The following is a 27,274-nucleotide window of genomic DNA, read 5'->3' as shown; positions in this document are numbered from 1 at the left end:
CATTTGCTGCATAAATGAATGCATTTAAATCAGAAAACCGACTAACTGCAATCGCGTTAGAAGCCAAATTGCATTTTGACTATCGAAGGAGGTGAATAAAAGCGCTTCATATTAGTCCCCCTCGAATTGGTTGGAACCATGCATTTGCCAAGTTTTTTGTCCTATTTTCCGCGTATACAGAATTTCAGCGTGCTGCCGATAGGAGCACCTTCGGCTAAGTGCCGGATAATAACTTCAAAACAATTCTATTTTGTGTTTCCAGAAAGTCTGCTTCGTTGCTCCTAAAATCCGCCACTTAGTCGTAATGCTCATAAGTACATGCTGGAGGTAAAAATCAAAACATGCATATTTTATGTGGAATTTTGTTTAAACAGAATGGTAGCGTGCAAAACTGAAATATAGCAGACTAGCCTTTAATTACTGGTTCCTTCCACCAAATTATGCTGAAATGCCTGTATTTCTTAAAAGGAAATACAAACTACTTTTTAATATGCAGAGGGGAAATACAACGCCAGTGACGAAAAATTTTACCATCTCATGCGCAGTGAAAACCTTGGTTGTCGAACTACAATCAGTTGCATTTCGTCGTGACTCCTTTGTAGCGCCCCGAGACCTTGTCACATAGACAGAAAAATTCGTAATACTTAAGCAGAATATTTTATTATCATGTATAATGGGGCTGGAGGGCTACTGGTATGGCCAGGAGGCCATTCAACCCAGAGGAGGTGTAATAGCAGAGCCTTAAGTGGCCACGAATAAAAGCGATGGGTTAGACCAACTATCAAGAAATTACACAGCCCATTCTCCTTTTGATCGTCACCCCCTTCACTTACTCTGGTTCTCATCCCACGACGGCTATTACAGCGTTTTTGCTGCTGTAAAATAAAAAAGACACCAACGAGCCAAACGCGCTAGTTATCGAAGCTGTGTGCTGCTGAGACTATCTGACTGCAATGCTAATGTTCCCTCATAAAAATTCTACTGGATCTGGAGCTTCCTCCTGCTTGAGAAATGCATCGGGCGAAGAAAAAATGCGCAGGCCACATTTGCATCCCCATCGTTGATCGTAGGAACACTGGCCTAAAAGCCGTCCCTTACTTAAAGGACGGGGTGCAACGTAGCTTTGTGGGGACAAGGTTTCTCGTCCATTCCTCCTTGCCACTTGGTTCTTACTTCAGTTCTGCCAAGTCACATCCATTTGTCTGGGTTCCATCTGTCTAGTAGAGAGGTAGTGGAGGATGAATCGGTTGTGTGCTTAACTGCCACCATACGGGTACCGTAGACAGCTCAATAAAGGACTTTTCCAGGTGGTTTGTGCATGATTTTGCTTCAGTTGTTAATAGCTTTCCGGCAGAACGCGGGACTGGAGTAGTTGCTGAAGGCAGACGTCGTTTTTAATTCTTCTGTTTTGGGGATTCCACAGATTTCCCCACCCTCACCATATGCCTTTCTTCCATAAAGTTAAGGTCCAGCATTCAGTGATAGGATTCGATGTGGATATTCTTTAGCATCGGGTTCGCCCTCAGCAACCACCAATCATTTGTAGCACTCCAAACTTTAATGGAGACGAAGGACTACAGAATACTAAGGCAGAACAGGCATTGCCGACGTAGAGGGGCTGGCAGCCACTGACATGACCTGAAGACCATTCCATCCAGTGAAGGTACAAAAACCGGGCCCTAAGTGCCCCCAAAACTAAAGCGAAGAATTGAACAAGCAACCAGAACATTACAGATTTACGAAATTGGGTGAAGAAGCCTTAAAAATTTTGAACCGTGCGAAAATACAAAGCAGGCACAGCTCGCCTAATGATGCACAACTGTTGGACACCATAGCAGATCCCAAAACGCCGGAAACACAAGACTAATTTTATGATAAAAAATAATTTATTAGATAGGCTGATTTGGATCACAGATGACCAATCAAATAATTATTGCCACTTTTGCCACCAGAGTCAAGCCTTCCCCTGTTTATGACGATGAAATGCATTAAATCATCTAATAAAGCGACCGATTCGGATTAAAACAATAAATAAGACGTGTGGTGTTCGTGATCTGAGTGTAATTGCCTAATCATTTTTGGGCAGCATTACTTCAAATAGGGCGTTTCTTGTAGAGATAGATGTGGTAAATTTCGTCCCTGAGACCATGACAGGCAAAGCGCTAACGTGCATTGCAGGGAAGTTTATTATGCTCCCGTATTGAACCACCCTGAAGTAATCTTGCTTAAATACTTGAGACAAAACAACTGATGAAATGACTTTTGCTGCAAAAGTGCTCCATCGTTCCTTGATTACACATTCCTCTAAATAGCTGATAGATTTCAAAATTGTTTCAGAATTCTCTGTCCGCACATAAACAGGGGGGAGGGCACATTCAAAAAGTCCTAGGTTTGCAGTTATGTATTTGGGACTTTCAAAACACTAGGGGCTAATTTTTCTTGAAGTTTAGAAATTACAATGGGGAGTAATTTTTCATACTTATGCAAAGAGAGTTTTAAACTCTTAAGTTTAAAATAAAGCAATCGTGTAAGACCAGAAATGTCCGACTACGTCTGTGCTCTTAAGTGCCTTCTGTTCTGTAAAACTAAGCCGTCCCAGGACAGTCTGCGTCGCTTCGTCATCGACACTGAGATATCAACTCTCAAATGCTCCTTAAGGATTTAAGTTTTGCTTTATGTAATGATGGAATCCATAAAATTTTCATTTTCCTTGTCATCTCAGTACAGCACTCATTTCTTTCTTGCTTGCCAGACCCAAGATGCTGTTTTAGTACCCATCGTGAGCGAACTCCTTTAATGAAGGATTGTTTTCACTAGGCGTTCTAGGGGCTGCCTAGAACGATGATTGGAATGTTTGCCAAGGCTGGACACCAGAAACAAGACTGTTGTAATCAAGGGTATCATTGACGCACAGAACTATGACCGTCCTTGAAATGTTGTTACTATTCAAAAGTCGTACCGCAAATAAACAAATGTCTTAATTACAAAAACTAAGCTTAAAGCTTCCTTTTGATAGCAACATTAGTGGGTTGTACGTCTTGGTTCACAAAAAATCCAATCTAACGGCTCACGCCGTTTCAGACACGCACTCCCACTGTAGCCTGTCAACTGGCTTAGCGGTGTCTGGATCGGCCAACGACATGCGGGCCGGCCATTAATAACGGCAATGGAACCCACCTGGCACCTACTGCTGTGCTTGATACAAGCGTGGCAGCGCCCTCCAACGTCTCTGTAATAAGTAAATTCTCGATTTAATTTAAATATCCATCTTGCTAACCAATGTTAAATTTCTGAGGCCTCATATGACTTGTATAATCAATTTTGACAAGTTCATTGTTTCTGAAGTAGATGGCATTTCCTGTTTTAATTGAATTTAGATCAATGAATTAATTGACTTCATTTTTGCTTCTTGGAGTTATTACATATCGCTTAAGCAACTTGCTAAAGTCATAAACCCCTTAATTTATGTAATTGCACAGGTTAATGTGCTATGCATCTTGGGATATTACTTATAAATTGTTTCCAATGAAGATACCAAACGTACGGACAATTGGCCTTAATCAGCCTTTTGTAAATCTAAAACAAATTATTGCTAAACGTGACCATTTGTCGACGCAAAAAATAATTCCATTTCTCTTGCCGAGGCATTCACGGTTATAAGCACAATTTTGCTCATGAACACTTCCTCGCCGATCGAGTAGTACAGTCCTTTACTTCGAGCGACTTGGAGTTTAACAGAAGAGCAATTCTTTAGCTCTATCGCCCCCGTCGGTGGAATGCATAATTCATTTGGGACGGTTTGGATTTTAAGAGGGAGTGCAAAAGTTGCTTGCTGTTTCGTGCGCGGAGTCAATAAACCTCCGGCTTCCTGCACGGCCCAATGCTGGGTGGGAGCTCATAGCGTCGTCGTTCCAGGCGACATTTTTATCCGTCTTTTTGTAAGGAGGTTGATTCAGCCTATTTTTCCATCTCCACTTAGCAACAATGCGAGCGCTATTGGCCCGCTTTTAGCTGCACATTTGGTGCAATCAACGTGACAAGTCGGGATGCTGTCAGCACTGCTCAATACACCATTCGAGAGTTCCGCGTATGCAAGGTTAGCACAGCGATTCCTCTTTCACTTCAAAAAAATTTTTCTTCATAAGTAAATTGCAATCCTTTCAAGAAAGCACATAAATGCCTAGACTTTTAACCTCTGTTGTCGTAATAATAATTTAAATGAGATTTTGAGTGCCCCACGCAATTGGACAAAGAGATTTTGCTTCATTATCATCTTAGAATTCAAAAGAGTGCCTTAAATATTGAATGAAAAATATTCTTTACGTTGTACATGATCGACCTTTTTGCCAAATTAAACGCGAGAAAGTTTATGAAATTATGAAAAGTGGTGACGCGTTTGTTACCTATGTAGCAATCTGAGGTTTCCCCAAAGACGAAACAACAAGTAATACCAGTGCAGAATAGGTATTGCCGATGCGGGGAAGGGCTGAAGAGGCCTGAGGTCATCCACCTACAGCAAGTACAGACTCAGAGCCTTCAGCGACTACGAAACCAAGACAAGGGAGTTAAGCAAACAACCAAAGTATTAGATCACGACTGCTTCCGTACTGCCGTTAAATAAGTATGCTTTGTTTAAGCAATCGATCCTTTGAAAGGTAAATGTTGACACGCTTTTTCCCCTCTGTTCAACTACTTTGTAATAATTTTGCAATTTCTCCTGTTGTCGGGTGGGTAACTTAAGCTCGGTGTCATTTCAGAATCTCCAAGTAAGCGGCATTATATCCCTATTTTTTTGTCAAATTTTGTAACTTTTTCTTAAAAAAAATCATATTTTCTGATTAAGTAAACGAAATCATAGGATTTTATGTATGACAGTCGTAATAATCCGTTTGTTATATTGTCCAAACTGCTTTTTTGTAAGAAAAAGTTCATTTGTATTTTAACGCCTTACTAATTGTCAAAACTGTTATAAAAAGAAAAGAGGATTCATTGCTGTGAAATTTAGAGCAGTCTTGACCACCGCAATACCAAAAAATTGCGCCTTCAGATAAAAAGGGATACTGACTTCTGTTGGTAAGCTTCGATTCTTACTAGTTGCTGTTTAGCCCCAGTAAAATGTAGAGACGAAAAAAAAATCCCCACAATGTATTTCATTTCTAGAAATCCTCAAAGCAAGAGAGGTGAATCAACAGATCACTGTTATTTAATTATAATCCTGGTGAGTCGCATGTTCCTCGAGTCCTCATTAAAGAAGATAAATTCCGAAAAAATTCTTGAATAAAGATTCGAAGAACTGGACACAAGTCACAGTACAATGCTTAACGCCTATGTTAAAGATTCCAACAGTATACTTGAGTAAAAAGTTACTGCAGTTACTGGCAAATATTGACAATCGAGTTGTTCCAAACTTCGTATAATTTACTCACACGTCATCAGAAGACGAAAGAAGGCGTAACAGTGGGGCAGAATATGTGTGGCCGACGTAGAGGAGGGCAGGGGGTAGGGCTACTGGCATAAGCCGGAGGCCATGCCGCCGTGCGGAGGTTTAATGGCGAAGCCTTAATACCTATGCAACCAAAACGGAGCGTCAAACAAACAGAAAAATTATTGCAGTCAGCATTGAAAATGAGAGTCGAATTAATATAGTGATCTTGCAAATGGCATAATCTGATCTTCATCTCAAACAGTGCTTCTTATTTGCAGATTAAAACTAAACGCCGGTTTGAAGTTTTGGATCTTGATGCAACACACTTTAGCACTCGGAGTCGAATGTAGGGATAATGCTAGTACAGAGAATGTACTGTCGATGTGCAGAAGGGCTGAGGCGTCCACTGCCATGTCCTGGAGGCCACGCTACCCGGCAGGATTATAAAGACAGGCCTTAAGTGCGCATAGCCAAAGCGCAGCGCCAAACAAAACATCAAAGTAGCACAGTACAATCTTCACCATTTCAACAATTTTACATAAATATACATTATTTAATAGTGCCGATGGTCCACAATGCAGCAATTCTATCCTTTTTCCAAATTCATTCTCTAGCTGATAGGCTCAATAAGTGTTTTGATGTGTCATTTCTTAAAAAAGTGTAAAGTAGGATCATATTTGACTTAAGCAGCACTAAATTGCATCAACGGAATCAAATTTTGTGCCAAAATGTGAAAACCAAAGCTATCGTGAATTTTGATAGCAAAAAACCTTCGACATCGAAAAACGAGAGACGTCTTGTTAAGTCATACTTTGAAGTAAACGACGTGATTTTAAGCTTCCGACTTCAAAGCGCATTGGCAGCCCCGCCTATTTTTAAGGAAATAAAATACCTCACTGAGTCAGTCAGCTTACGAAGCTCTCAGTAGGCGCTTTGAATGGGCACCTCCGTTATACGCCAGGCTTCAGTGAACTCATGTAGAGGGATCGGCGATAAATTGTTGCCAGATGTACTACTTAGTTCAAGCCGCTTCATGCATTAAAATCAGCGCATTTTCTGTAATTTTGGGGCTCAAGTAACTTTTAGCGGAATTGTTTTGAAATGTCTTCCCTTAAATGCGTCATTGGTGACAAGCCAATCGTACTGCCACCTGCAAACAAGGTTTATACCATTGTTTACGAATCAACAAAAGATAAAATCGTATTTCGCTTCGATTGGCTAGTTATTATTCCTTGTGTTGCTTTCGTTTAACTAAGCAGCTCATAACTTTGAAGACATGTTAGAGTTCCTCATCATGTGACGAAATGGGTTTACTTCCCCGCTAAATGTTGCCATGGTAATTCATGAAATCGACTGCTTTGAAACTAAGACACTATTGGGAGCTTTGATTAAATTGAACTAAGATTTGTTTTATTAAATGAGATGTTGTTTGCGTAGGCTTTGTAAGTTTTGAAGATGGGGCTTGACATGGCTATCAAGTAACACTAACCGTCACTATCCCGTTAAGTGAAGTGAGGAGGCACATTGATGAAGTCGCTGCACCATCGGTGCTAAGCAAACCGAAAAATTGGGACATATCTTGAGAAATACTGCAATTATAATGAAAATGAAGTGAATAGATAAATTGGAATATTTTTTACGAAATCCAAGACAAAACATGAGTAATCAGCCATTGATGCATAGTTGACTCGAGTTGAGTTTTTCGGATGCCATTTTTTTCAGGGACGTGGTGTTTGAACGCACAATGAATGAATAAAAACCGAACCGTAGCACCCTGAGCCTTCCCTCAAAACTAAAGAAGTCATGATACGAGGGCAAAGTGTGAGTCGTCGAGGCACAAAGGAGCTAAGGTTGGTTACTGGAATGGCCCAGAGGTCATGATGCTCAGTGGAAGCACAAGAATCGAGTCCTAAGCACCCTCTCTTCTTTTGAGCCACGTCCCTGGCGATCAAATTCCCTCACATGCCATCGTAAGGTAGTCGGTGTTAGGTTCCATCCACCTAGTAGGGAGGTAAAGGAGGTATCGCGAGTTCACTTCAATGATAACTTCATGCAGGTAATGTAAACAACTCCGTAACAAACACCCAAGATGGCTCACTGCTGGTGTTGCTTCAACTGTTGCCAGTTTTCCTGTAGAACACAGGAATGGAGTAGTTGTTGAAGATGGACGCCATTTTCATTTCTTCTGTTGGAGGTTGCCACGGAATCTCTTATCTGCAGCAAATACCCTTCTTCTGTCACGTTAAGTTTCACCATTCAGTAATATAAATCAGGGTAGCTGTCCTACGGGGTCAGGCTTGCCTTCTGCTGCCACCAATGTAGTTCCGAGATTTCCAGAATGGCTGGGGAACTATTAACAATACCCGGAAACAGTACTACTTAGCGAAAGTTCAATAGCTAGGTCTTAAGTGCCCACGAAAGGAAACGAAGTGATAAACAGACAATCAAATTATTAGAGGATAGGAAGGATAATACTGAGATAAACTACTGATCAATTTAAAATCATAAATAAGCTTAGATTTTAAGACAATTGGTGGTGCATGACGTAAGCCACCTCTTCTTTGGGAAACATTCACTTTTGCGAAGGAGATTCCAAATGCTTCTTAATGGTGTTAAGCGAAAGCTTTACCTAGACCTGACACTAAATGCCCGGTGCAGGCGTACCAAGAAACCGTATCAGCTGATACTTCGGCAACATGCCAAAAATGTTCAAAAATTATCTAGATATGACACGATCACTTGTCCCACCAACCAGATGGAATTTTGCATTTGCTCATTGACACATACTAAGGGTGATTTTGTATTGTTTGATATGATCATTTGCTACGTAGTTTTGAGTTTGAGGCTTCATGTTGTCGTCAGTCATAAACTACTTGATTTAAACCGATTTTGTAATATACCGAATGAATAGTTGTAGTATTTTTTTATCACTGCGGTTAGGTTCCACTCATTAGAAATTGAGTTTTTCAAGAAAGAGGTGATTTTATACATCTCAGCAGTTTGAAGACCTACTGAAATACTTATTCTGCATGAAGGGTGGGAGGTGGAGGTCTGGACGGATCGCCACACCAAAAGAGATGAAACTAAAACCATGAAGAACGAAGATACCAGACATTTAAACAATTACGAAAATAATTTTTCTGCCGAGCTATAACAAAGTGTAGAACTTTTATTTTTGAATTTAGAATGATGCACCTGAGGTCAAGCGGATAATTCGCCAATTTCAGCTGGATTCTTGGAATAAAAACGGATTTCCTCTCATCGGTGCCGTCATTGAATTAACCTCGAAGCTATACGCTTGGAGACAGGGTAGGGAGGGACCCATTGTGGTTCACTGCTCGTAAGTCACTCAAGTTTTATGTTCCGCACTTGCCTTAAATCGGGCTAGTCCTCTAACAAACAATCAAGTAAAAACAAGAAAATGTTACTTTTTCCGGTAAAATGCATTTTATTCTGTAGTGAAGCATAATTAGGGAAGTAAAACCTCAGGACTTCAGTGAAACCGATATTATCTTGTTTACAGCTCCATCACAACCACGTTAGTACTAGAGTGGTAAAATTTATTTTTCTGTATTTTTATGCTACAAAATAGTGAGTCATATTTCTGGGTTATTTGCATGCAATTTAAAGTAGGTAGCTGCAAAGATTCCCTAAAATTCAACAAAATGAGGAATCGAGTCCAACTGCAATACGGCCGCTTCTAGGTATTTGAAATGGTTCTGAACTTCCATATATTAAGGCAGTTAGTACTTTTCCACAAAGGGAAAACAGATTTTACATCATATTTGGGATGACGCTAGCATTTAAATAGACGACTTTCCACCAAGATTAGGTCATCATTGGTGATATTGGAGGCAAAAACCGTAAGAGATGACCTCATGAATGGAGGATACAGACTGACATTTCAATGCAAATGTGCGTAGAATAGCTTGACAACTGTCTTTCGAAACAACGCAATTCCGCATTCAACAACGCGCATGGCGTAATGTGGTCGAATGATTGATGGGCCAAGACAAAGCAAATAAAACAGAAGGAAAGACAAATAAAAGTTGCATATTAATGAATGATAAAAATGAAATTACTTCTTCCCTGAGTGAGGATGATTTAATTGCCCACACATTTACTATTCCATCGGTAGTCGTTTTAAACAAATCCCAAAATGTGTCTTTGATACTGGGACCATTTTCAGCCCGAATATCATTCCACGTTTAAAATATGACACTTATGGAACAAACAAAATGGTATTTAGCATTCCGTGTCGACGAATGCTTCCTATGCTCTGCCTTGTTTTACCTAATGCGGCTTAATGGCTTTTCGCCCTCTCATTTGAATGACGCGGCACCTTTCATGATGCACATAAACGAGTTTCTGCCTGGTCTGCGTTGGGAACAATATGTAATATGACCTTCGTGGTGCATAAAGTATTAATAAGGCCAGATTTAACGAAATTACCCAAGTTTATGTCGTGCAAGTAACGGAGGACTTTTGAACCTTTGCAAAGAGTGAGGGCATTCTACTTTTTTATCTACAGCTTTTATTGCTTTTGTAGGAACTGTAAAGCGACAATGAATTGATAACTTTCATGAGAAATTTGTCCCATAACGAAGGAAGCTTTAATCTATACAACTTTTTGGTTGTTAATGCGAGAGGATGCGCCACTTAGCCTTACTGCATCTTCAGTAAAAGCGTCACTCCCTCTTCCGTGGCAATCGGGACGGATCATAAAAGTTTAGCTCCCATTTTTTACCATTTTGAGCTCCTTTATGTCATTGGGCTTAAACCTGTCTTAACGTAACTTTTGCCTTCCAATGTGTTTCCCTTTGGAGAATCAAGTGATTGATTGGAATCGGGACAAGAGGGATAATCTCAGCAATCTAGAGGGAGCATACCTGGTCCTGTGTTCCTTTGTGCTCTAAGGTGGACTCCAAAGCCGATGACAAAGCGTTAAATGCGTTACCTTAAATGATACATATTTTCTGCGATGTATAATTGGCGAATGTCATGAGGTTTAGGGATTTTCTGATTAGTTTGGAAGTTTTACGTCCATTGAAGAACATTGGATATTACTAACTGGCACATCTCGCGGCCAAGTGATCTGCAGCTGTAAATCGTGATTAAATTATTCCTTATGCTTCATATTATTATTAGGACACCTTTTTTCCTGACTTGAGTATATGCTAAGCGGAATTAAAAATGTATTTGCCGGTTCCGGTTCAATGAGGATGCATTGCATAATACCCCATAGGATGTGTCCCAATCGTATCACGTTTTCGTTACAAGTAAAAGTAGCTGGGAAGAGAAAACACATTGGCAACATTTTTTACCGCCATTAAGCTTTTTAATTTGTTTGTGTGAAATACGTTTGGTGAATGCAGCAATCGTTTGGTTTAAAAGCGAAAAATGAAAGTACCAGTACGTAACAATTTCGCATTTTGCTTATTGCATAACCTCATTTATCAATCAAAAGGCCAATTTAAATTAGTTTTTTCAAAGACTAGGCAAGTGGTGAACTGTTGACGTTATGCCACTTAATTCTACTACTATTCTCAAACCCAACTGATGAGGCTATTGGCAAATGTACATTGCATGCGATGCCCTGGAATCGCGTTTTTTCGGGCCTACATATTCGATGGATGTGTCTTTAGCTTATACACAAAAGGTGCTTCCAAACTGACAAAAAGGCTCAATCATGCACGTGGGTCTCAAATTCATTCCTTTTATAAATATTTTCTCCTAACTTGAAGCTCTTACCAACGTGGACTGAAAATAACGTATATTGTGCCCTTTAAAATATGATGTTTTCAACTTGATAGTAGGAAGAACTTGCTCAAAAAATCAGATTTACACTTTTTTGTTTTACTTCGAGAATAATCTGACATCCATTGCTTGTCGAAAAGCATTCCAGAAATCGTAAGACAAATGTCAAAGGCATAGGCATAACGTTTACAATCTCTGATCCAACAAAATCTATCCCATTACACAGATATAAAATTTCTACTTTGCCAACTTATCAACTCTAGCAGAGCAACAAAATGAATGAATGGATGAGGGGCAAAAGCGTTTGAGAAATGGAGGTGTCTCGTACAAGACACATGCCTTACGGTCCTTGCACTGGTTCACTTGCGTCGCCAGAGTAGTAAATTGGCCGAAATTGTTGGGGCTTTAATTGAATGGAGGTCCTATACTAGATTACAATCAAATTAGTTCGTCTATAGCAAGTATGGATATATATATTTAATTGATTTAGGTGTATCTTGTCAAGACTTCCCTGTTGACTAAAAAAGACATAATATATAGGCAGAAAATGTATTAGAGACGAATGGTTGGACGCAGAGACTACCAGCATTTCTCGGAGACCATTCCGTACAGTAGCCAAGACCCTCAGTTCCCATGTTACTTAAAGGAAAAGTTAAACAAAAAACCGAAGTATTAAGTAGCCCCCTCTTCTTTTGGGTATCGTCCTCGGCACTGCCCTTGGTCAAAACTCTACTTCAGTAGATGCCGTAAGGAAAAATACCCATGAACCAACCTCGACAGCCGTCAAATTTGAGTGCAATTGATATGACATCTGACTGTAGTATCAGTGGCAATTCTACTGTGTCTAAAGTTTCGTCCTATTTGGGAACCGTATTTGCGGGGAGTATAAGTAGTGGCCACTTCGCATGCCCATCGCTGGTGGTAAGAATACCGGTTAAAAAAGAGGAGTCATCTAAGAAAGGACATAGTTAAAAATACATTCTTGGGGGTAAGATCTCGTATCTGTTCCTCTTTACCATCTCATCTCAGTGTTACCCAGCTATATCTATCTGGGTTCTATCCAGCTGGTAGAGATGGAGGAGGTGTCACATATTTACCTAATTAATATCTTTATACAGGCAATTTATACAGGACTTTTTAATGGTTCACCGCTACGGCTAGTGTCACTTTAGTAATTAATAGCATTACCTCAGAACATGGAACTGGGATAGTTGCCAGAGGTTGACGTCATACACAACCCTTCTGCTGGGAGTCAACGCAGATTATTCCATCCACAGCATGCACCATTCTTCAGTCACGTTTAAGGTGTAACAATCAGTAGCAAACTTTTGAAGAAACCTTCTTTATAACCTGTTTTGCTTTCTGCTGCCATCAATGTAGCACCTCGAGGCTGCCATGAAGACGAAAGAAGACTTGATGCTAGGGCAGAATACTTATTATCGACGAACACAGGGGCTGGGTGGCTACGGGCACAGCCTTGAGGTTACTCCTCTGGGTGGAACTACAATGGCCAAGCTCTTCAGTGCTAGGGTTACCAAAACGAGTCAAACTTCTGAGTTTCTCTAGTTTTTAGACTGTAGTCAATCATTTATGGTATTCTAATGTCAACACCTTAAGTTAATCACTTCAGCATTTAGTGGATTACTACGGAAAAATTCGGGAAATAAGCTTGGAAATGGAGCAATCCTTCATGTTCACTAAGATGCGCCTCATATTCCTAAATGATGACCTGTAGTTTTTAGAGGGTGGCGATTTGACACCCTTTGAGTACCTTATATCGTGCTTCCATCTACTCGTTCGGAAAGAGCCTGTCTTATGCATGCTTAAAGCTACAATCGGTAACTTAGTTTATGTTTGGTGCCACACTGGCAGTATTCGTTCAGAACTTATTTTTATATTTGCCTTGGTGTGTTCGGAGGGCACTGTTTTACTCCTCAATTAACCTCCTAACGACTCACACTGAGTGGAATATTTGGGAGTAAATAAGAGAAGAGGAAGAGAATGTCAAATTTAATTGAATATGCAACCTCTTAAACCCTTTTATTGCGCATTTGCTAAAGTGCGATTCTTTCACAAATTTTTCTAACAGAATTGAGAAATACTAAACATCATTTTCTTGCAGATTCACACTGTCTGGTCTCTTTTATTGTCAACTCCTTTTTTACATCTTGGGCATAAAACATTCGACGCACTCGGTTTCCTTTTAGCAGTGAGGTAGACATTTTATCGCGCTCGGAGGCGGCTTTATTCGGCTTACCTAATCAGGTTAAAAATTAATCCACGAAATCTTACTACCGTGAAACGGCCTAGTCCATATAACTTTTAGTATTCCTTTGAATTATGCGTTCTTACTGAAATCTACCACGATTGTAGTTTTCGCAGTACAATAATTCATTTCATTGATTTAAGTTTTTAATTCGTGGGAGGAAGTCGGAATAGTATTATGCAAAGCAAATTTGCTTTACATGACGGAAAGGAAAGAATACACCGATGCATTTTTGAAACAGGAAATATGAAGGCGTACAGATAATTCAAAGGACAATCAGCGTAATCTGTGTAAAATTTGATAAGGGAGGATGACAACTCACCAAACCACCAAGATTTTCTGTAATTTGGTTTTTTAGTGATGGTTCCGGTCGGACAGGCACCTTCATATGCATAAATGAGTTGCTTGACGTGATTCGCAAGGACGAGATCGGTGCTGCTATTCCATTGGCACAATATGCGCTGAAAGTGGCTACATCACGACCGCAGATGATTGATAGTGTGGAGCAGTACTCCTTCATCTACACCGTTCTTGCCGAATGGGTTCGATCTGGTGGAGAGACCAGTATACCTCTTAGCACCCTTCCGGACGTCCTACAACAGCTTCGACAACCGCCCAGATTCGGCTACGGCATTGGACATTGCGCCTCGAAGTATGAAGCCGAACTAACAGTACGTTTGTCACCAAACAGGAAGTCTTCTCAGATTAAACTGGTGATCTCCTGTTAAACTCAAATAAAAAAGTTTGGAAAGGTAGGTATCAAGAAAATACTAAGAACTAAATTTTTGTAATGTCTGATTTAAGAAGGTGAATGATACACTCTTAAATAGTGTTCTTTCCATTTGCAATGTTTTATCTTTTGCTTTGGATACAAAAACGGAGTGAGTAAATGATCGGTTGGATGATACTGCACTTAGAATTTTCAAAAGATTATTTACTCTGGAGTACGAAGCTGTATTGAATGGTTCCCAGCAAAAAATTTAATGCACCCAACTGGCCAAACACCATCCAAAGAGTAGACTGGAGGCATTCTGCAACGTCAATCAGATTAATATATAAATATGCCCAAAGAATGGTTTGCCAATTTGACATTAGTGAGTTGATTAATGATGAGTGGCAAGTCATTTTCGTCTTTGCTGGGAATTCGGGTGGTTAAATATTTTTTGCATGTTATGGAAAGGCAAATCTCTCAAATTGGCTTTGCCATATTGCATTACAATACAAACTCAAAAAATTCATTTATAAATGCGGACTTTTTAACGACCAACTTAGCGGAACAGAAAAAAGGGAAATCTGAATTCCGTGTAAATGTGTCCTTTGATCTCCTTTTATTTACTTGAAGTTTCAACCTAACGCAGTTGAGAGTTATTTTGAACTTTTGTTTCATGATAAGATAGCAAAAGCGCGTGTGGCGTCTACGATACAGTACAGTATGGCTTGGGCTACTAGCATGGCGGAGGTACGATGGCTTATCTCCTATGTGGCTCATTATCACAACCGATATTTCAATAAACATTTAATGCATTACATAGCTCCCTCTCCTCTTTTAAGCGTCGTCTTCGGCGCTCCCCTTGGTCGACCTCCCGTGGCAGTCATCTCAACGTAAGCGGTGCTGTTAAAAGAACGCAGGAGAGCCGACCGCACCAGTCACTGAATTTGCATGCAAGAGAAAAGGTTTCTCACTGCAGCGTCAATGACCCCCTTTAACAATTCCACTGGATTTGGAGTTTCATCCTGGATGAGAACTGCATTGGGGGGACAAGAAAATTCACCAACCAACATGCGTGTCCATCAATAGTCAAAGGAACACTAGCTTAAAAGGGAGGCCATGTAACGAAGGCCAAGGGTTTGAACACAACTTCTTAAGAATAAGATTTTGTGTTTGTTCCTGCATTTTACGCTGTTCACGCTTCAGTGTTGCTTAGCAATATCTATCCACGTTCTATCCAGACAGTAGAGGGGCGGAAGAATTAATATAGCATGTTCACTTCTTTGACATCTTTATACGGGTACAATAGACAGTTCTGTAACGAACTTTTTTACATGATTCGGGGCTAGTGTCAGTTCGGTTGTTAATACCTCTCCCACAAAACACGGGGCTGGGGCGCCTGCCAAAGGTAGATGTCATTGTTAACCCTTCTGCTAGGGGCTTCAACAGGTTTTTTCCTCCACATCATATCCTCTTCCGCCACGTTAAAGTTTACCGTCCAGCAGTAGAAATCAGTTTAGTTATCCTTTGAGAAAGGGTTTTTCTTTTTGCTGCTACCAATGTAGGGCATTGAGACTTCCCCGAGGGAGAGAGAAGACATAACACTCGAACAGAAAGTGCTTTGTCGGCGAACAGTAGGGTTTGGAATTACTGGCATGGCCCAAAGGACAGCCCGCTCGTTGCAGGTACAATGGAGGGGCCCGTAAGTGGGCCGTTACCGAAACCGAGAGTTGAACAAAGAGTTAAAATATTATACACATTCCTCATTCACTCCTTTGAGAAGTTTACTTGCTTATTTTATCACGGTTTTGTATTCAAAGCTGTTCTAAAAAAACAGTAGTTATTTAACAAGTGGCACTCACTGTTTTTAAATAAAAATTTTTTCCCATATATCAAATGATAAAGTGATACAACAGCAGAGTGAGGAATTGGAGGATATCATAACATGTCCGAAAAATTGCCATTATGGGTAAAGCCTGCTTTCCTATTTCCAACTTAACAAAAAAATTTGGTAATTAATTAAATCCTCCAGACAAATAAAGTTCATTGCTAATATGGTGAGTCGTAAGGAAAAATAACTGAGAGCTGGCAAAAAAAGCTTTTGGTGAGGTTCAGGGATTTTTACGCAATTTGTTGTGTGAATACGGTGGGTGGGACAAATTAATTAGCCCTCAAATTTGCCTAGCGATAAGATTTATAGTTCCTCGGTACAGAATCATTTGACTCAGTCTATGATGAGTGAAAATTAAAGCGAAAAGGTCAATTGAACACCTCTACTCAGGTTTTTTGATAAAAATTACACTTCTTCAACTTTTTGACAACCTCAAACCTGCCGTCATCTAAAGGTTTTAATAGTTGTTGCCAAATGAATGACTTAAAAACAATAAATTTATTTTGATGACTAATAGCTCAAAGTCGATCCCTATTATTGAAAATTATCTATGTGCCAAGCAGAAAAGCTATTGAATAGAGGTCAGATTAACCAGATATAAGGCTCCATACACTGACCTGTTCGTGTAGAAGTAGCGAACCTGTTGTCGAGTCTAATTTGCGACAGATTCTTTGAGACTTAATCCCGTTTCAAAGATAGTCATTGTAGGCGGCAGTAAATTAGGAAATTCTGAGAATAGAAATCATCTTCTTAGGTTCATTCATTCGTAAAACCGTGTTTCCCCCAGTGATGTCTTCTTTTTTCGTCATTTCGAGTGGGTTTGCTCAACTTCGCTACCAATGTAGCCCTCCTTGAAGCCCTAATAAGGCAATATCAGCATGGTAAAGTTAGTTATTACGAAACCACAGAATAGCCAGAAGGCCATGGCGCCGAGTAGGAGGTAAGGCTCATTTAGACAAGTATCTGGTCACCAATAATATATTGATACTTTTGTATGATTACCAAGAACATATGTGGAATGAAAATATTTCTATTGATGTTCAAGAGTCCATCCTTCTATAAATAGAATGCAATCGTCTATATTAAGAATTCCTTTGGCTTGCTTGGCACGTATTTAGTTAAATTTGCAAAGCCCCCACATTCCAAAAAAGAACTTAAGATGAGTGATTACCATCACCACAGTGGCATTTTTTTGACAGTAATTAGGTACTCTATAGTTAATGAATCCTTTGTGTACACATTTTGGGAACTCACACAAGGGGAAGGTATTACCGATTTCCTCAGGAAACCCTCCCTCCAAAATGGTACTTTACTTAGTGCTTCAAGCCACTCGCTGGGGGTTCTAAACATACTCATTAGGGCTTTAGACAATGAAAAACTACTAGGCCTCCAGTGGAAAGGGGCCTTTTTCATAATGAATTAAACTTCGGTTCCGCTGCACTTTTTTGGCAGCAAGCGAACTACTAAAAATTGCACGGACAGATGGGTGGGCTAGTGGTGCTTTGGTGAATAAGTGAGGCAAATACTAAAGTATGATATTTACATTAAGAATGAAGCCGTCATGCTTCAGCTTAGTCTCTGCTATTGTAACCCTCTTTACCTCTACAGTAGTTTCGCACCTATTTAACATATAAAACCTACCAGGCACTAAGTTGATGAGACCGGTTTCGGGTAGTTTGCCTTACTAAATTTAAGAGTTGGCAGATAGAATCGCCAGATAGGGCTATCTGATTGGTTCACATTTCTACTTCTTTTCTTATGATAGCTGATAAACCGTCTGGTCAAACCCCTAACCGTGGGTGAATGCGCAGGAGGTCATCGTCTAGAAAATCGAAGAAAAAGTAGAAACGTTCTTATTCAGCCCCGTAAGTGCTCTACTTTTCCATTCCTGTCTCCTACTTATAATTTTTAGGAAATTTGCTGTCATATGTATTGGGGTGATAGTTTGCTCAAAGGTTGGAAATGCTACCGATCCTATTTTCATGCCGTAATTCCTGCTCAGGCTGGTGGGAGTGCTGCATCTCAATTTGCCTTTTTTGAACAGTTTAATTTAAGTTAATTGTTCTTGACATGCATAGTTTCGAACCACTTTTCGCATTATTCGTCATAATTAAATGCAGAGAACATCCGAAGTCTGGGTACTATCAGCTCCAGAGGTAGGGATGGCAGCTCTTTAAAAGGAAAATTACTGCTTTGGCTTCTAAAATCTATCATTAGTAATTAGTATGGCTTCGGGTATTTTTAATTCTGAAATGTAAACACTATTCTCAACGCATTAATCTACTTATTTTGCCTCTCCCAGTGATCAGCCACACAAAATGACCACTCTTTCTGGGAAGGCTATTATAAGTGAGCTTTTTCAGAGTCCCCGGTATGGAATATCACTAGCGGTACTTCACATCGTTAAATTATAATCCCCTCGATGAATATGTTAGAAGCTGTGAACTTAAATTTATGGTTTTAGCAATAGGTGGGCAAATTCCCATCACTTTATGGGTACCCTACGTAACGGCTCGTTTCTGTCGAGTAAACAGGGTTTTGGCTGACACTAGTGTAGTGACCCAAGACCTCTCCAAAGACGAAATAAGGAATAACACTAGGATGGAATATGTGTTGCCAATATGCAGAAGGGCTTAGGGGCTACAGGAATGGCCGGGAGGCCAGACCACTCAGCGAAGATGCAGTGGCAGAACCCTGGAGTGGCCTGTCGCTGAAACCACGAGTTGAACGAACAATTAAGGTATTACACTAACACTGGCCAAGAGCCAATTTTAGAGCATCACCATTCACCGTGACTCGGTACGGTTGACAAACACCAAGTGAAGACAGACAGTCTGGTTAAAAGCAGTTATTTCACTCTACTTTTGCATAAAATTTCAGCCTGTTAATTCACATTTACAGCACCGAAAAATGAAATCATATTTCGCCCAGGTATTTATATTATGAAAGGAAATTCTTTGGCTATTTTATTCCCGAAAATCTATTAATTAACTTAGTCCAGGAATTCGCATGACATTTTAGTTTAATTGAGTGTTTATGACCCAGGTGTCCACGGACAAAATTGATTCATCTGCTCCATTTTGCTAGATTTTACTCGGTACATGATGACGGGCTGTACATGTAATGTCGCCATGCATTATAGCTTTCTCGAAGGAGTATCTTAATCGGGGCAGTATTATAAGTCCTGCTCCATTTCCTCTCTGTGTACTTTCAATTATTAAAGGAAAATTTGCATATATACCTACAAAAGCGAGAAGATGTCAAATCACTTGAGCTGCTTAATTTATTGAGCCACGGCTTTTAGGCTGTACACATTCACCCAGCCACAGGAATGTCAAATGAGTAGTAAAATTCCGTCGTATGCCAACTAATAACAAGCAGCATGTGGTTTTAGCTGCATACTCCTGAAATGCTCACTTTAATCTCAATTGAACTAATGGAATTCATTGTTTTTACTTAGCTTATTCTAGTTTAATTTGTGCAGTTTTTATAAAATTTTGTTTTACCTTAGGGTTGATTTATGCTGGTCAAAATTCTTGCACAGTAAATCCTTAATCCTAACCGAGAGTCTGTTCAGTAAAACGGTCTAATGCCTTATATGCTGTTAATTCAGCTGAACGAGCCCGACCTTATCTAACAACACAAGACAGCGGAGACGCAAATGATTATATCAATGCCGTATTCGTAGACGTAAGTAATCTTGCCTCATTACGTCAAATCTTTATACAGGGTTAATTCCTCTAGTTCATTGTGGGCTATTCAACGGTTTTTTTTCCTCTTATGCATAAATGGAAATAAATGCACTAAACCGAGTAACTGGCTGAATATATCTTAGGCACATTTTCCATCTTGCCTCCTTTAAAAGCAAAACTTCCGCTACTCCTTTCTGGCAATGCAAGCCTTGCACACCCTAACTCTCTAGTTTTATGTGCCAATTCGCATTTGATTGTTATTTTATTCGTTAAATCATTTCAAAATTTTAAAAATGAGAAAACTCGGATTTAGAACTTTTTAACTCAATCAGGGCAAGACATCGTTGCTGATAGCTTTAATCCCTTTAAGTTAATTAAAAGACGGGAATACTAGTTTAGAATTATTTTTTGTCTTGAGAAATCAAATTTAGTTGTTCTGATGGGAAAAAGGTATTTGCCTAGCCATGGTTTTAGCAAACACTTCTAATATACGTTATTTTTTGCAAGAAAGTGAAGGGATCCTCCTTATAAAAAAAAAGGTAAACACCAGCTAGGCTATCAAGGTGAGGTGAATCTCCACTTTTATTACTTAGGGTTACCGAGCGAAGAACCAGTACATCGTTACCCAATGGCCCCTCGTATCAACACTCAGCGACTTTTGGTGCCTGGTGGTTGACTTCCAGGTGTCGGCCATTGCGCTGCTCAATTCTTACGCGTTTGGTGACGTAAGTTCCCTTATCTAAGCCGCATATTCCATCAGGTCATGTTATGGGCAGTCAAATAGGTCGACGTGATATTGTAGCTATTGTAGTATTCTGTACGATGTAAAATAACTTGTGGTTGCTGTTATGGCCTGTTTTCCCTTTGAAAACTTATTAACTAATGAGCAAATCAAAATCCTGTCTTATCATGCTCCAAAGATCTAGGTAAATTTAGTAGAAGCATTTGCACTTTCAAATGATGTGTTAATAACTTTAAGCACTAGATATTACATTATGTAATATAGCTGCTCTGGGAGAAATTAGCACCTCTTTTACTCCATGAATACCTTATCCGGTGATAACTACCCATACCTTGTACTGGGATATTTCACTGCTTTCATCACTAGTTCCTAACCTGGGCAATTGGCCTTCTTTGGGTCTAGTCCATTATTGTATATCAGTGTACTTAAGCCTTGGGGTCTGTGCACCAATTTTGGGGGATGAAAGAAAGCTGGGGAAAAAAAACACTATGAAATCCACCCATTTCGATTGGTCTACTTCCCCTCTCCACTCACCACCAGTTCTCTCCCTCGCTTTGCCTGTAAGGCCTTGACTTTGCTTGGAGGCTTCGTCAATTAAATTTAGAGGCAAAATAATACACTTTTCAGGCTGTAACTTGGCATTTCAATACAATAAATGTATATTTCAGTGGAGGAAAGTCCTCTCAACACACACTAAGGAGCTAATTTCGCTGTAAAAATGCACAACTAATTTGCCCAACTTTGATTCCCAGCCCAATGAAGGCTAAACACTAAAGCATAAGGTGCATTTTCCTCGGAAAATTGTGAGTGAAAATCGCTAATTCGGTTTAATTTTAATCCATTTTAGCAAAAATATCCCATTTTCTGGCCCACAATAAAGACAGCGAACCAATCAACTCGATTCGGTCCCATTGGGCTAAAGTTGCGCGAGGTTTATGAGGAAACCGAAATAGTGCCCAGTGCTTTCCTACTCTCCATCAAAAAACGCGGCACGTCGGTCTTTAATCCGGTATGTGGCGGAGAAGGGAGGACGGGAGTAATGCTAGTCTTTTAATCATTTCCAGCATAATGACACACACACTTTCCAGCTTTGTTTAAGTTTGTGTTAGTGCGAGAAGATCGAAAACGACCCTCCCTAAATCTCTCAGAACTGATTACTTAACCCATGGGGAGTAAATGAGTCTGTGGGTAGGCATTGGGATAGTTGGTTTACTCTCCATTCAATAGACGGAAGCTCTCATTATGGAGTATAAACAGATAACTGACTCAACTCTTAACTTAGAGCACACTATTGCAACTGAATTCCCTATTAAGTAAAGTTTGTAGTCGATTTCTACACAATATTTTGATTAAGTTTTCAGCTACACAAATGTAAAAGCTTTAAAGGTCCGGTTAATATTATTCCCCATCTTTAGAAATGAGGATTTTTTAAGACCAAGTTATTTACTGGTACTTGACTTGTCTATATTTAGACACACATCTCACTATTTACCTTCTATGTCTTCTATTTATTTTTAGTTTATGCCAAATCGTAACGACAATGTCAGTAGAGATGTCATTCTCCTGAATACAAAGCAGTGGCCGATGTCTTCAACAGACGAGACAGCCTGTGATATTATTGTGCAAATGGCCTACCTTGCTTGGGAATGGAACTCCATAACCGATGCCAATAGCCCTATTTTGGTTGTTAGCAAGTAGGTGAATATTTTGCTCTTTAGTAGTATTTGCTGTGCCTGCACAGAACTAACCAGTAATAACCCCACTTTCCCGAAATATCGGCACACGGTGCTATCTCAAATTAAAATCGACCTGTAAAAATAGTTTCTTTTTATTTACTGCGATAAAATAGTATGTATATACATAAGGCAACAAAATACTGGCGTATCACCACATTCTAATGTTGAATAAGCCCATCTCTGTTAGTTTCGCTTACGCTTATAGCAAAAGAGAAGCATATGAAATTAAGTGGTCAAAGTTGCTAATTGCCTAACTAGACTACTAGACCTTAGAGCGTTTAATGTCTTCCAAGAAAAACTTTCTGTATCGTCCTGAGACTTACCTGAAGGCGAAAGAAGACATATTACTCGGACAAGATATGTATTGTCCATATGCAGAATAACTTTAGGGCTACTGATGCGGCCCAGAGGCCAGGTCGTCCAACAGAGATACAATGGCGGAGCCCCTAAGTAGTCCGTTAGCAAAACCGTGAGTTAAAGAAATGCTCAAACAGAACTTTAACGGACTACATTATTACTTAACATGTGGAAAAGTTCTGATTTGAATATTTAGTAAATTTCCGTGATGAGCAGTTTTCCCAGCATATGTGTTTCTTAGCCATCTTAGCCTTACGCATTGCTTTCGCGCTTTTGTGGCTAAAACTGCAAACGTCCACTACTTGCCATCTCGTAGGTACGCAAAGTGGTCTGGCGTTTCGAGTGCCCACCTTTACACATGCATAAATTCTCTTTGGCAGCGACGGAGTGTCGCGGGTAGGTGTCTTCTGTGCGGCAAGTACCTGCATGGAGCGTATTTTGGCTCAATCAGAGGTGGACGTGTTTCGTGCCGTTGAAGTTGTCAAACAGAACCGTCCCCAACTGGTCAATGATTTGGTAACTTTTCATTGCTCCCTTCGAGACCTTACAAAGAGGTCTTAGGTTTGATGTCAAGATTGGCACCGTTGCCAATGCTTTTTAAAACAACCAATAGTACTTAAAGGACTATACATGCTACCCTTAATTTGAAGTAAAGATCAGAGTATAAAACTTCAATCAGGTCAACTAAGTTTAATTTTAACCGTGTGATAAGCGGTGGACTTGACCATTATTTTTAATGACAGAAGTACCATTTCTCATCTACTTCTTACGACATTTACGTGCAAAGGTAACAAATGAAAGAAGGTACATGGAAATGCATAGAAGTTAAATGTTTTTGCTTGTGAATCTCAAATTGCGCCTCATAAGACGCCTTTAAGAATGCCCGTATAATATTCAGCTTCATTATCCTCGACCTAAAATTCAAAAGTTCCGACAACTGGTTAAGTAGGTAGCCTGTAGACCCATTGAGACTTTCTGCGACTCTGAAGGCATTGGGAAGGGATGTCAGTAGGAAGTCCTGTTTAGTATCAATGGACGAAACGATTAAAACATCCCTGCCAAATCACGGGAGACTGAAAAAGTTGTTAATAAACTGTAATTCTACTTGATCCTGCTAAAATTCGTGTGCCCTATGCCGAGCATTGAGTACTTCCTCCGCAAACAGATTTTAAGAAATGTAAAAAATTCTAATTGCTAAGACTCTTGTTACTTTTTGATGAAATAACCAAAGGTGGATTAATCCCGGTTTTTAGGTTAGGCAACTACTTTTTAATCCCCCACAAAGTGGATCCACCACCGACGTGGCCCTAAACAAATTCTTACAAGTTTCCATAAACTGAATGAGACATTTAAATATCATGCATACTCAATCCAGCGTTTTTGTGTTCTAGGTGGAATACAAACAGTGCTACAACTGCGCTTTTCGGATCTCTATCCTCCTTTCAGCTCGGATCAAAGCGAACGAGCAAGAGAGAAGTAGAGACCCTATGGAAATCTTCGATGAACTTGATCGCAAACTTGCCGAAGGTGAATTTCGACGCGAACTTATCGACACAGCCGACCAGCCTTCTAAGCAGGAAAGCCGACCTCCTTCAGTAGAATCTTCTCCATCGAAAAAATCTGTATTCCCACCTCATTTTCAATCCTCATCCTGCTCCTCTCACATCATGTCCCCCGACCTCCGTTCCAGTGACTTTCCCAAGCGAAAACTCCCCACTGTCCACTTGGACCATGCTTCCCGACGTCTTCCTCCCATAAATAACCTAAGGGAGCATCACGTAGCGATTACTGAAAGGCGGAAGGTACTTCAACCACAGCTCTCCATTCCCATTCTTCGCTCGCACCGAATTCTTCCTGGTAGTGGCGCAGCACGACGAAAACTGCCCACCCTCGACTCTATCGTCGAGAATCCCCTGACCCGCGCCAACTGCACTGTCTCTAATCCAAATCGGACTAAAAAGGTGCTTCCTATCATTATCAACAGTTGCCCAAATGATGGACATCTTCCAAATTCCCTTCTAGCGATTCGATGCAGCGGTGGTAGAGACGATGGCGACAATCTCGTGGCTCCACGACATCCTCTAATTAGGACTGAAACTGAGACTACCTACCTAACCTCCTCCCTGGGCGACTCCCACCAAGCTAATTGACCCCGCTGCGCCAATGACCTTTTTTGTTCTGTTATGAGTGCTCCTTTATAAAATCCGCATTTAGGTCTTTCAATGAACGTGTATGCAAGTGGAAGTACTTCCTGTGTACAAAAACAACATCCACTTATTCTCTTTTCCCTTATATCAACCCTATTTTTATAGATATTCAATGTAGAGAGCGTTAGAACACTGAGATGCATGCACCCCTTTGCACCAAAATGTCTGACACGAGGAAGCGAAAGGAGGGAAGGAAAGCAAGAGAAAAAGACAGTTATCGCTGAATTATCAAACTACCTATATACACCCATACACACATCCATTCATGCACTTGAATCCTCAATTTCCAACCCCAGAATGTATGCAACTACCCTTTGGACCAGTCGACTAAAGTTTTAGGTTGGTTTTCTATTAAATGAGTGCCATGAGAAAAGGCTTCTTTATAAGGACTTTGTCCATGGCTCCTCCCTGGTTATCATAGCGAGTTCCATTATGAAGACAATCTAAATCAAATTGGAGGGCCCTGTGATAGTCTGTGCTAGAGTGAAGATGCAGCTGCATAAATAAGGGCCATATAAATTAATGCATGGATTATGGGTCCAAGTGTGGTCTTTGCAAATAAAAGGAATTGAGTTTTTACGACTTTCGGTGATTTTTGGAAATCAAAACTAGTTATAACCGGGGCTTGACTAATTTAAAAACCCGGACATAATTTTGCCATTCCATTTCAAATATTGAGAGTATCTAGCAAGATTGTCAGGACGAATCTTCGTGCAACCAAGCCATTATGAATCTTTTTAATCAAAGACGGGGTAAAATCTTCATCGTTGCGAATTAATGTAAGAAAGTTAAATGGAGCTGCCTAGACTAGTATTTAATTTAGATTCATTGATGTAAATGTGCCTTTCCACTTTGTTTTTTTCGGTGTTATGCTTCCTCGAGTTCACGTGAAAAACTGGAACAGCAGAAGAATTCTTTTTTGTTTGTAGTTTAAAAGCACCCTCAATGCACTTCTTCCCCAAATGGTTAATCTGGCAAATTAAAGACCATAACGCGGGATAAAGAGCTTGCCACCGTAAAATGAGCAGACTGGGAACAGTCAGGCCAAGGAGCTCAACGATGCATCCTCTTCTTTCCTCTGGAGTGTTTTAAGTTGCAAAAAAAACAACACATAATCTTCAATAGCATTTAATGCATTTTTCTGGAGTTATAGAGTTGGTTTTATGATCCTTTAATTAGACGCCATTTTCACGATAGTGCGAAAGATAACGGGAATATGAACTCCTTGTTTAATTCTTTTCCTTTTTGATCTTGCCAAAAAACACTGAGAGCTTACACTTTTCACTGTAGGCACTTTAATAAGAATTAAATCATGGCGGTTGATATGAAGGTGCTTGTTCATAAAATTGGAACATTTTGAGTGTACGGGAGAATGGTGGATGAGTGGAGTACCACAGAGAATCAGACTCAGGCACGTGGATATTTCTGTCACGTGCCAAAAAAATGAAAGGTGCAGTAAAGAAACAAGGTTGCAATTAGCATGAGTTTTGACAAATTAATATCGAGGAGACTGGGCGTTTTTCTGACAAAAATACTAGCCTTTAGAAGGGTAGTTAATCCTAGAGGTTAAATCTTCAACTGGAATATAGGGCCTTGGTCCTCTAATGGCTTCAGTCCAAGAAAGAAAGCACTCCTCGACGATTTACTTATTTTAAGCCCATGATATAAACGTCTATTTATGCCTTAAATCTTTTGCACATTCCACTATTCGTAGACGCAAAGCGCCTAATGCTTTTGTTCCAATTCTCTAGCCAGCCTTATTACACTACTAAGTAACGATATTTACCAGGGAATCATAAATTTAGGAAGAATGCTTTCTTTGGTTAACTTGGAGTAATTTTTAATCCAGCCACTGAAAAATAGTGAGATAGCCTTAAAGCCGAAAATTCTTACAAGACAATTCAAGTAGCTGAACTGGCACTATTCATGGTCGTAGGTTTTCGCTCAGCTATGATTTACTATATTTGCTTCATTTTACTTCCCTAGGGCTCCGTACCAATTTTTTGCCTTCGTGCATTGTTTTGATGCTGCATTCCCTGGCTAGGTTACTGAATACACTTCTGCTGAGTCTGTTAATGCCCTGCAATTCTACTTGCGAGTGTATATTATCCAATCCACCCATCGAAGAACAATTAATTGAGCATAAATATTTGTAGCCTGAAATCTTTAATGATGTTTACTATCTATAATGTAAAAAATTCCAGAATTTCTCGTCCATTTCGCATTAACCCAATGCGACCATTGCTGACCTTATCATAAATGGCTAGTTGTTTTAAAGACGTTTTTTCCAGGTTTATCTTTAAGTGGTGTTACTTTGCCAGAACGATATTTCTAATAGCCCAAGACTTCCATTAAAGATTTTTCCAACTTCTTCCACCAAAAGATACGAGTAAGTATTAACGTCGTGCACGCTCTGGATTTGAAAATCAAGGGCTCGTAATATTATTTACTCATAGGGGCATTTCAAGCGTGTTGTTCTACTTGAATTTTGA

At 39.9% G+C, this 27,274-nt stretch overlaps 1 protein-coding gene across 1 annotated transcript; it reads left to right on the top strand. All coding sequences in view use genetic code 11, as the record gives it.

The window, feature by feature from the left end:
* Window positions 1–2,539: 2,539 nt before the first annotated feature.
* EGR_01181 (Receptor-type tyrosine-protein phosphatase epsilon) lies at window positions 2,540–24,725 on the top strand (the record flags this gene model as incomplete). Its single annotated transcript, XM_024490430.1, has 11 exons — window positions 2,540–2,617; window positions 3,118–3,231; window positions 3,980–4,096; window positions 8,611–8,765; window positions 13,807–14,119; window positions 15,000–15,050; window positions 20,334–20,465; window positions 21,330–21,491; window positions 22,001–22,176; window positions 22,956–23,091; window positions 23,967–24,725. 11 exons carry the CDS (start codon window positions 2,540–2,542, stop codon window positions 24,723–24,725), a joined length of 2,193 nt encoding a protein of 730 aa, XP_024355249.1.
* Window positions 24,726–27,274: the final 2,549 nt, after the last annotated feature.

Source organism: Echinococcus granulosus (genome assembly GCF_000524195.1).
Source record: "Echinococcus granulosus chromosome Unknown EG_S00004, whole genome shotgun sequence".
In the NCBI taxonomy this organism is placed as follows: Eukaryota; Metazoa; Platyhelminthes; class Cestoda; order Cyclophyllidea; family Taeniidae; genus Echinococcus; species Echinococcus granulosus.
The sequence above is the reverse complement of the archived record's forward strand: the minus strand, read 5'-3'. Positions and strand labels throughout refer to the sequence as shown.